The sequence below is a fragment of the Humulus lupulus genome, chromosome 6 (assembly GCF_963169125.1).
Source record: "Humulus lupulus chromosome 6, drHumLupu1.1, whole genome shotgun sequence".
NCBI lineage: Eukaryota > Viridiplantae > Streptophyta > Magnoliopsida > Rosales > Cannabaceae > Humulus > Humulus lupulus.
The window spans coordinates 215,536,068-215,547,517 of record NC_084798.1 but is presented as its reverse complement, the minus strand read 5'-3'; the positions used below and the strand labels follow the sequence as shown (position 1 = coordinate 215,547,517).

At 32.4% G+C, this 11,450-nt stretch overlaps 2 protein-coding genes across 2 annotated transcripts; one reads left to right on the top strand and one right to left on the bottom strand.

Moving 5' to 3' along the window:
- The first annotated feature begins 593 nt into the window (after positions 1 to 593).
- On the top strand, positions 594 to 2,547 carry LOC133783228 (cytochrome P450 71D11-like). Its single transcript, XM_062222773.1, has 2 exons — positions 594 to 1,624; positions 1,748 to 2,547. Exons 1-2 carry the CDS (start codon positions 731 to 733, stop codon positions 2,375 to 2,377), a joined length of 1,524 nt encoding a protein of 507 aa, XP_062078757.1. The 5' UTR covers positions 594 to 730; the 3' UTR covers positions 2,378 to 2,547.
- A 532-nt stretch (positions 2,548 to 3,079) lies between these two features.
- Positions 3,080 to 5,052, bottom strand: LOC133783226 (cytochrome P450 71D11-like). Its single transcript, XM_062222772.1, has 2 exons — positions 3,976 to 5,052; positions 3,080 to 3,801 (listed from the first exon to the last, which is right to left on the bottom strand). The coding sequence occupies exons 1-2, from the start codon at positions 4,882 to 4,884 to the stop codon at positions 3,175 to 3,177; spliced, it is 1,536 nt and encodes a 511-aa protein (XP_062078756.1). The 5' UTR covers positions 4,885 to 5,052; the 3' UTR covers positions 3,080 to 3,174.
- Between the last annotated feature and the right edge of the window lie 6,398 nt (positions 5,053 to 11,450).

Genomic DNA, 11,450 nt, shown 5'->3' with positions numbered 1-11,450 from the left:
CAAACATGTTATTGTACGCGTAACTAATTTTTTTTTATGTGCGTGCAAAATAACATATTTGAACCTAGTTTTCGATAATGTAAATTATTCAGAATTTTCTGAAAATTTGCAAAGTGCTCTAAATAGCTACAATATACACGATTATAAAAAAAATTACGCCAAAAATTATTCACGAGTCGAGAAATACTAAAAGTCTCACCGATATAACTTAAAATGAAACACTATAAAAAAAATTATCCATATAAGAAAATTATCCGGTGGAGCTTCACTTTTAAGCCGTATATCTTTCACAGACCTGTTTAATATGTCTTTAAAAGTTCAACCTGAACTGTTCAAAAAAGGAAAAAAGTTTTGTATTAAAGCGAAGATTTTATGGACCCATTCTCCAAATTATTGTGTCGTTACCTATCAAAGTCAAAATTTCGTTTTTTTTTTCGAAGCTAAGACAAAACAGGTATAAATATAAATAGGCATGTGTATGGCTAAGGCATCTTCCACGTGGAATTTTCTTATTGGACATAACAAAAGCATAATCACAGTCCTGATCGAGGTGCAATCCAATATAGAGTTCTAGACGTCTTAACGTTGCCAAATAACAAGACTCATCCTTATCCCTGTCTAACTCCATAACTCCAAAGCTATATGAAAGCTCGTCCTTTTAACCATAATTATTAGTGCAACCAATCTTTATGACACAATACATTAGACCTTCATTCTCATTACTTTCCAAATGGATCTCCAACTACCTTCTTTCCCAATCCTCTTCTCCTTCGTTTTTGTGTTTATGGTAGTGATTATAGTTTTGAAAAGAGATCAAACAAAGAACTCAGTTTCAAAGCTACCCCCAGGACCATGGAGACTACCATTAGTGGGAAATATGCACCAGCTGTTCGGCTCTTTACCCCATCTTAAACTCAGAGACTTTTCCAAGCAACATGGGCCACTCATGTACCTCAAAATTGGACAAGTTCCAATTCTAATAGTTTCGTCATCAGAGTATGCTAAAGAGGTCATGAGAACTCATGATGTTGTTTTTGCATCTAGACCCCGAACTCTTGCTGCACAGATCATTGCATATAATTGTACGGATATTATATTTGCTCCAAATGGTGAGTATTGGAGACAGCTCAGAAAGATTTGTACGCAGGAGCTTCTAAGCCCAGCAAGAGTTCAATCTTTTCAACCCGTTAGAGAAGAAGAGCTTTTTAATCTTGTTGAAGGGATAGCTTCAAAAGTTGGGTCAGCTATCAATCTTACTGAAATGGTTAAAAAATCATCTTATGGCATCACATCTCGGGCTGCCTTTGGCAAGAAAAGTAGAGACCATGATGAGTTTATATCGATTATGGAGGAAACTATCAAGGCAGCTGGAGGGTTTGAATTTGCAGAGATGTTTCCTTCTTTGAGTTTTCTTGATTGGAAAAGTCGTCCTAAGTTCGAGAGCATCAAACTAAGGTCTTCGAGGATATTGGAAAATATCATCCAGGAGCACATAAAAGAGAATGAAATTTCAGCAGAGAAAGGTGGAAGACATGAAGACCTGGTTGATGTTCTTCTGAAGTTTCATAACAATGGAGATCTTGGGTTCACCATAACAAGGGACAATATTAAAGGAGTAATCTTGGTAAGTTTCATCAACATCACCTTCTTTATATTATCAAAGTTATTGTTATAGAATAAGTACTTCTTCTATAAGTTTGTGAAAATAAGCATGAATAATGAAATGAAAAATGGTGACTTATTTCAGGACATCTTTGTAGCTGGAGGTGAAACATCGGCTTTATCTGTGGATTGGGCTATGGTAGAAATGATGAGAAATCCAAGAGTGATGAGAAAGGCTCAAGATGAGGTGAGAGAAGTCTTTGGCAGAAAAGGGTCAGTGGATGAAACCTCAATTGATGAGATGAAATATTTAAAATCAGTTGTTAAAGAAACTCTAAGGTTGCATCCTCCAGCTCCTTTGTTACTTCCAAGGGAAAGTAGAGAAAAATGTGACATTAATGGTTATGAGATACCTATGAAAACCAGAGTAATGGTAAATGTTTGGGCAATTGGAAGAGATCCCAAGTATTGGATTGAACCTGAGAATTTTCTGCCAGAGAGGTTTTTGGACAGTGCTATTGACTTCAAGGGCAATAATTTTGAGTACATTCCATTTGGTGCTGGAAGGAGAATATGTCCAGGGATGTCATTTGGTCTCATCAATGTTGAGCTTCCTCTAGCATATTTGCTATACCACTTTGATTGGAAACTCCCCAATGGAATGAAACATGAAAATTTGGATATGACAGAGTTCTTTGGTGTTACAATGAGAAGAAAAGATGACTTGTACTTGATTCCTACTATTTATGATCAATCTTCGATAGCAAAATCATAGAGGATGATGATTTGTACTTGATTCCTACCAAAAATATATGATCTGTCATCCATAGAAAAATCACTGAAGTTATTAGATCTAATGTTAGACAATGTTGAACTTTGTTTTGAAGGTTATTAAAGTTCACAAATATTGTGATTGGAATAAAGCAAGAGTATATTTATAAATTACTACTACTACTGCTACTATTTTTTTTTTTTTATCAAGTATAGTACTATTTAAAAAATTTCTTATCACTTTACAAACTAATTTGTAGCAAATATGTATCCGCAATTGGTATAATATAGATTAAGTATAAATTCAAATGTATTTTTCAAATATGTATCCGCAATTGGTACAATATAGACATGTAGTTCTACCCCTACTCTGTTATAATTGTTCACTGCCTCTGTAGCTTATATGATGTTAATCTCCTTAGCTTGCTTAAAATAAAGTGGTTCTTGATATTTTTCTATTCACTTTAGTATTCTAATGTTTTCCCAATATATTCCACTGGCTTATTCTTATTACAAATCAAGTTTGAAGAAGAAAATTAAGAAACATAAAACACTAATTATTGAAAATTGAATGCAGGGGATCCTTTAGAACAGAGTCCTCTGTTTTTAACTACTTCAGTATTTTGGCTACTATAACAGTGAACAAAACAATCATTTTTAAAAAATAAATAAATAAAAAGAAGAGAAAAAGCATTGAATCCGTTAATACAGGCTTTAATTATTTATTTTCCATCTTTATTAAAATTTCCAATAAATAGTTACAACTTAAGAAACAATAAACCAGATACATCATCCTCGTTTTCATTTTTCAACACATGAAATATCATGAGCAATAGGAATCAAGTGAAGATGATCTTTTCTCCTCACTGTTACACCAAAACACTCAGTCATATCCAAATCTTCATGGCTCATTGCATTGGGGAGTTTCCAATCAAAATGGTACAACAAAATTGCAAGGGGAAGCTCAATGTTGATGAGACCAAATGACATGCCTGGACATATTCTCCTTCCTGCACCAAATGGGATATACTCAAAATTGCTCCCCTTGAAATCAATGGTGCTGTCAAGGAACCTTTCTGGTATAAAACTCTCTGGTTCACTCCAATATTTAGGATCTCTTCCTATTGCCCATGCATTAACTATGATCCTGGTTTTCACAGGTATCTCACAACCATTAATCACACACTTCTCCCTACTTTCTCTTGGTAGTAACAATGGATTAGAAGGGTGCAATCTCAGTGTCTCTTTGACTAAAGATTTCAAGTATTTCATATCAGCAACTCCTTCTTCATCAACTCCACCTTTTCTGTTAAAGACTTCCCTCACCTCCTCTTGTGCTCTTTTCATTACTCTTGGGTTCCTTACAATTTCTACCATTGCCCAATCTACAGCTGTAGCTGATGTCTCACTTCCTGCAGAAAAGATGTCCTAAAATATATATGATAAAAATTAGTTTTTACTAACTCTACAAACTACAGACAACTTTGACTAAAAAGAAGGTGGCGTGGTTAAACTTTGAGATTTTAGCAATACAGACATATGTGCATACATCTCTATCTATAAATAACTTCATAGAAAGCAGTAGGAAATTGAAAAACTTACCCAAATAATTGCTTTGACATTGTTACTTGTTAAGGAAAAACCAAGGCCATCCTTGTTATGAAACTTTAGAAGAACATCTACAAAATCTTCATGTGTTTCACTTTCAGCAGTTTCCACAGATGACTTGTTCTTCTCTTCATGTTCTTGGATGATGTTTTCAATTATCCTCTCAGCCCTGTGCTTCTGTCTCTCAATTTTAGCCCTTGCATGACTGATCAAGGCAAGAAAATTGAAAGAAGGAAATAAGTCTGTAAGCTTAAAGCCTCCTCCTAATTTAATACTTTCCTCCACAATTGATATGAACTCTTCATGGTCTTTGCTTTTCTTACCAAAGGCTGCCCGAGCAGTGATTCCATATGTTGAAGTTTGAATCCTATCACTAAGATCGATAGCCGACCCAACATTTGAAGCAATCCATTCCTTGAGATTATGCATCTCTTCTTCTCTAATGTGTCTGAAAGATCGAACTCTAGCTGAGCTCAAAAGCTCTTTCATACATAGTTTTCTAAGCTGTCTCCAATACTCACCATAGGGAGCAAAGGCTATGTCAGAATTGCCATACAACATAATCTGTGAGAACAAACTCTGGGGTCTTGATGCAAAAGTGGCATCATGATTTCTCATCACCTCTTTGGCAAACTCTGGGGAAGAGACTACTATGGTTGGAACTTCCCCAAATCTTAGGTACATAAATGGCCCATACTTCTTGGCCAAGTCTCTGAGTGCATAGTGAGGTAAAGAGCCAAGAAGTTGGTGGATATTTCCCACAAAGGGTAGCTGCCATGGTCCGGGTGGGAGTGTTGAAGCTGTGCTTCTGGTTTTTGTTCTTCTCTTGAGTGTGCTTACCATAGTAAACAAAAAAATGAAGGAAGAGAAAATTATTGGGAATGAGGGTAGTTGGAGTTCCATGTATGAAAATTTAATATATATTAGTGCCTTTTAGCTATAGTTTCTGTAACCTTGTCTCACCCCCGGCCATATATACAATTTTTTTTTTCCTGATTGGTGATATTGTTGGTCGATTATATTATTGATTAATATTGAATGTGTTAAGATAAGGCCACAAGGAATACGTAGAAGTTAACTAACTTGTGTCATATCGAAATGAAAGTAATGATCAATTTTGCTTATTCAATTTCTAGATATTATGATGGAAATATCTTTTGTCGTTTTTTGTTTTTTGTTTGTTGATCATAAGAGGATATTTCATTCAAAAGAGAGGCTCAAAGTCAATAAAGCCAAATACAAGGCGGTTACCAAGTGATTGAATTGTATCCCAGCCACATGTGGTTCTATAGTAACGATCAGAGGGGCTGGCTGAAAAGCCTAACACAGTCCCGTCGCTGTTCCTCAGGACAGCTCAATATCATCTTTTGTCATTTTTGTTGGTGCTATATTTATACTTGCTAGATAATAATTGAGTTGAAAATAAACTAAAAGATAATATTGTAGGTAATATTTTGGGTCCACCTACTACTACAAAAAATGGTAATTATGTGAGTCAAATGTTTGACTCACTGTTGACCACAAATTAGTATTTGTGAGAGTTAGGCACTGCCACAAATGAGGGGGCAATTGCGTCATAACATATATTGACACTGTTTAATGAGGCTGCTTGCGTCAGTGGGGCACTGACGCAAATGACCATTTTGCAAAAATAAATAGCCATTCGTCCCCAACAGACCCCATTTTACCTAAAATTTCATAAACGAAAAGGCAAGAAATCAGTGGCGCCCCCTTCAACTTTTACTCTATTTGGTACGTTTTTATCCATTTTTTTTTAATTTTAATATAAAAATAATGATTTATATATGTTTATGAAACTTATATATAGTTTTTTTTTTGAATTTTTTGTATAGATTTTGTATTTTTGAAGATTATTATTTGAAAACTCATAAATTTTCTTGGTTTTTTTGGGGTTTTTTACTCCAAGAACCCACATTGCTCAATCACCACAAGCAAGTACAATTTTATTAATTTTTATGATTTAAATTTAATTTTTGTGATTTATTTTTTTATAAATTTACTATATTTCAATTTTTTTAATTTTTGGATAGTTTTATATTAATGATTATGTAATTGTTTTAAGTTTAAACTTTGCATTTTAATATTTTATTTTTTTAGGATTTTTTTATTATAATTTCTTTATTTTTTATTAACTTTTTTTTTAATTCAATTTAATTTCGAATTTACTTATGTAAATGAGTATATATATATTAATGTATATATTTTGTATAAGTTTCATTTTATTAATTGTTTAGTTTGATTATTATTAGTAAATTTTTGTTTATATTTTGTTAACTTTATAAATTTATTTTTAAACTTTGGGTTTAATTGGTTAAATATGTATATATTAAAATTGTTTGTTTTTTTAAGTAATATTTTATTATTGATTTAGTTAGGATATTTATAGTCAATTTTTCTTTATGTGATTTGTTAACTTTTTTAAAAAAAAAATTATTTCGGGTTTAAGTATATAAATGAGTACATATAACAAATTATTTGTTTTCTTTAAGCACTTTATTGTTTATTTAGTTACAATATATGTTTAATATATTTTTCTTTATATTTTGTCAACTTTTTTATTATTTTTTTGTTTATTGTTATATTTTAGTATGTATTTTGTTGACAACTTTGTTGGTGAGATCAAGTATATAGAGACCCTGGGAGTTGCAAGAGATTGTCTTCTAGTTTGTAAAGAAACACCCTGTAAAGAATATCAGAGAGATATCAATAATATTGACTGGTGGACAAGAATAATTTTAACCTTTGAACCACCTAAAAAAAAGTATTCGTGTTACAATTTTCCTTTGAGATCATCCATCTATTACGGTTCATTATTTAGTACTAATCCCTCTCTTTATTCGTATAATTATCTGTTGCCGAAAAACCGCGTTAACAATAATATATAATACAAAATTAGATATATTTAATAATTATATTAATATAAATTTAAATGTGATAAATATTATTATTATAATAATATAAAATACATAATACATAATTCTAATTTTATAAAATTAAGATAAAATATATATTTAGTAATTATATTAATATAAATTTAAATATTATAAAATGAACCCTCTTAGTCAATGTGCTTAACAACCCAAGAGCGGTTGACTCAAGGAGCTAATTTGAGCTGATTCCATTTGCTGCTTGTAGAAGGACATGTCCTGGAATTTCTTTTGCTATTGCAAATATTGAACTTCCTCTAGCACAACTTCTGTACTGTTTTGATTGGAAACTGCCTCATGGTATCAACTTCTGTACTGAGTGAGAGATTTGGTGTATCAGTGAGAAGAAAAATAGAGCTATGCTTAATTCCAGTTCCTTATAGTTCTACCCCTACTTTATTATAATTGTTCACTGCCTCTGCAGTTTATATGATGTTAATCTCCTTAGTTTGCTTATAATAAAGAGTCTAAATACAGAGGTTCTTGATATTTTTCTATTCACTCTTGTATTCTAATCCTTTATATAAAAGTGAAAAGCATTGAATCCGCTAATACAGGCATTAATTGATTATTTTTGTTATGATTAGGATGATTAATTATTGGCTTTTTAGCACTATTGCCCTTCATTTATACATGATTGTTAATTGAGTATCTGAGTTTTTACTTAAGCAATCAACCCCTTATGTTCATTCAATGGTGTCAATTGCATCTTTTTCTTTAACACCATCTAATTTTCAACAAAAAAGTAAAAGAAAAAAGAGTACACTTATATTTAAAATTTAATTAGAATAAAATAATTAATTTAAAAATATTTAAAAGAAATAAAAGACTAAATACAAATATTTTTAATAAAAAATAATATTTTCTCTCTTTTACTCTTTTTTTCTTATTCTTGTCATTTATTGATTTGAAACTTGAATTCAATTTCCAATATACCATTGAAATGGGAACGCTGATGTTGTGGGGATGTTTTTTTCTGCATTAATATATGAGTTTAGATTTTGATTGTTTGGGAAATGGGGATGGAAATTGAAGATTCAATCTAGGAAAAAAAAATCTTGTTTGGTTATTGCATTTCAAAAGACAAGTTTAAAATTCATAGTTTTATTATTGTTATATAATATACTTTGATTTTTTGAGAGGTTAAATGTCTAGCTCAAGTTAGCGTCAAACATAAAGTTTGAAACTATACTTTTTGAAATGAGATTTTGAGAAGTTAGATCTGACTAATAATTAAAAGCATCCATTTATGAGATGTTTTCATAAAGTTGAATTTTATAATTTTCTCTTGTCCCGCAATACAATGATGAAGAAAATGTAATGCAATTGTGACAAAGAAGAAGAGAGTAAGAGAGAGAGAGAAAATATTGTCTTTTTTTAATTAAAAATATTTGTATTTAGTTTTTTATTATTTTAAAATATTTTAAAATTAATAATTTTATTCTAATTAAATTTTAAATATAAATATAATTTTTTTCTTTGACTTTTCTTTTAAAAAATTATATGGAGTTAAAGAAAATGATGTAAATGACACAATTTAATGAACATAAAGAGTTGATCGCTTAAAAATAAAACTCAGGGACTCAATTGACAATCCATGTATAACTCAGGGGGCAATATTGCTAAAAACCCTTAATTATTTATCTATTTATTTTATGAATAAAACAGATATAACTTTGATGTTTTGATTCAGATATTACAGTATAGCTAATTTGCAAACTCCATGCCTGAATTGTGTAAAGTGAAAACTTAAACCGTTATTTAACAAATTCTTTCAATTAGATATGATCGTACATTCCCACAAATATATATATATATATATATGATCGTACATTCCCACAAATATACATATGATCGTACATTATTGATCAAACGATGCATCGATCTAAGCAGTTCCTATCTTTGTCACTTCTATCCTCTTTATGCTAATGATACTCTTTATGCTTGTAATCAACAACCTCAACTCTGTCCGGCGGCACACAACAAACCAGAAAACGAACCAGAAAAAAAATAGAAGAAAACAAATAACAGACAGAAAATAAAGAACACCAGAAAATTATAGAGGTTCACCCTTAATGCAAGGGCTAATCCTCTTTGAATTCCACTTAAGGAACTCAATCTCTTCACTATGAATGTGGTAATATTACAATAGAACAGTATAGCAAGAGCCAATCTCCTTTGAACAGATTTCAGATATCCTAGAGGAGAACACCTTGGTAGTCCCTTTGTCAAATCCCCGACCCTTTAACCACTCGCTTCTTTCTCTCTCAAACCCTCTGTTACACTTTTTTTTGTTACAAATAAAGAGCACAAGCCTATATATAGACTAAGAACCCCAATTGAATATAACCAATTTGTTGAAGCTTGAATCTTCTAAAACCAATCAAAGTGCCACACAAACATTAGTGTTGGGTGCCGTGTTTAGGACTGCTGATGTGGAGTTATAAATATTCTTAGTTGAAAGTTTCAATTTATTCCTAATTTTATGGTGTTCTGTTATCTATGTAGGTGTGATCATGGCATAATATTAGGACCATGATTCTGGGTTGTTATTTTAACTTTAAAAAAACAAAAACTGTAATTTTTTTATCTCTGTTTTTTAATTGGTGATGTAATGATGAACTCTTTGTCTTGTTAAAAACACTTGTTTCCCTTGTTAATAGTTAACTTTTCTTTCTGTAATATCAATTAAAGTTTTTCTTTCAAATTTATAAACTAACATTTGGTACCAGAGCTCTCTTCTTAAGGGGTCTGTGAAATGGAAGGTGAATCAAGTCTTGCTCACCTTGCTCCACCTGTTTTTGATGGAGATAATTACCAATTTTGGGCAGTACGAATGGAGACCTACCTGGAGGCCTTAGATCTTTGGGAAGCTGTGGAAGAGGATTATGAAGTTCAACCGCTGCCTAATAATCCCACCATGGCTCAAATTAAACTTCACAAGGAAAGAAAAACCAGGAAGGCAAAGGCGAAAGCAACTCTGTTTGCTGCTGTCTCAACAACTATTTTCATGAGAGTTATGTCTCTCAAAACAGCAAAAGAAATTTGGGATTATTTGAAGGAAGAATACGCAGGAGAAGAAAGGATACGAGGCATGCAAGTGTTGAATTTAGTAAGGGATTTTGAGTTGCAAAAGATGAAAGAATCTAAGACAGTAAAAGAGTACTCAGATAGATTGCTTGGCATTGCTAACAAAGTTAGATTACTTGGCATTGAGTTTCTTGATTCTAGAATTGTAGAGAAACTTCTTGTAACTGTGCCAGAAAGATATGAAGCATCACTCACCACCTTGGAGAACACAAAGGATATGTCCAAGATAACATTGGCAGAGTTGTTAAATGCTTTCCAGGCTCAAGAGCAAAGGAGGCGTATGAGGGAAGATCATATAGTTGAAGAAGCTTTGCCAGCCAAGCATCAAGATGCTGAAAAAAATAAGAGAATGCAGGTGTCAAGCAACGAAAATAATGAAAACACAGCAAGAAATCAGTTTCAAAACAAGGGTGGAAACTCAAAGAGAAATTTTCCGCCTTGCCAACATTGTGGAAAAAAAGGACATCCACCGTTTAGATGTTGGATAAGACCTGATGCTAAGTGCACTAAATGTAATCAAATGGGGCACGAAGCTGTTATATGCAGAAACATAAATCAACAGCAGAATGAAGAGGCAAAAGTTGTTGAGCAAGAGGAAGAGGATCATTTATTTGTCGCTACGTGTTTCTCCGGCATCGATTCAAGCGAGAGTTGGCTTATTGATAGTGGTTGTACTAACCACATGACATATAACAAGAGTCTATTCCGGGAATTGACCAACACAAACTCATCTAAGGTTAGAGTTGGAAATGGAAAGTACATAGCTGTGAAAGGAAAAGGAACAGTTGCAATCTCAACATGTTCAGGTACGAAGTTCATTTCTGATGTGTTATATGTTCCTGAAATTGATCAAAACTTGTTAAGTGTTGGACAGCTAATTGAAAAGGGTAACAAGGTTGTGTTCGACGACAAATTTTGTTTGATTAAAGATGCAGATGGCAATGATATTTTTAAAGTAAAAATGAAAGGAAAAAGCTTCACTCTAAATCTATTGGAGGAAGAGCAAATTGCTTTCCCAATCAAAGAAAATGCCACTAAGTTATGGCATAAACGGCTTGGGCACTATCATCTCAAGGGGCTCCTACTGATGAAATCCAAAGAGATGGCAAATGAACTTCCAGAATTTGAAGACCACGTTCCTAACTGCAAAGCATGTCAATTTGGAAAGCTAAGCAGGAAACCATTTTCAAAGGCAACATGGAGAGCAACAAGGAAGCTGCAGCTAATTCATATTGATGTTGGAGGCCCACAAAGAAACCTTCTCTGAATGGTAGCCTTTATTATGTTATATTCATTGATGATTTTTCTCGTATGTGCTGGATTTTCTTTTTGAAGCTTAAGTCAGAGGTGGCTCAAGTATTTTGGAAATTTAAAGCAAAAGTTGAGAATGAGAGTGGTTGTCGAATTCAGATCCTCAGATCTGACAATGGA

What these genes read in the sequence shown, in the direction of transcription:
- LOC133783228 (XM_062222773.1), top strand. Translation starts at nt 731, where the DNA reads ATGGATCTCCAACTACCTTCTTTCCCAATCCTCTTCTCCTTCGTTTTT. An exon ending in ATATTAAAGGAGTAATCTTG is followed by an intron (nt 1,625 to 1,747) that starts GTAAGTTTCATC and finishes GACTTATTTCAG; the next exon opens with GACATCTTTGTAGCTGGAGG.
- LOC133783226 (XM_062222772.1), bottom strand. Translation starts at nt 4,884, where the DNA reads ATGGAACTCCAACTACCCTCATTCCCAATAATTTTCTCTTCCTTCATT. An exon ending in ATGTCAAAGCAATTATTTGG is followed by an intron (nt 3,802 to 3,975) that starts GTAAGTTTTTCA and finishes TATATATTTTAG; the next exon opens with GACATCTTTTCTGCAGGAAG.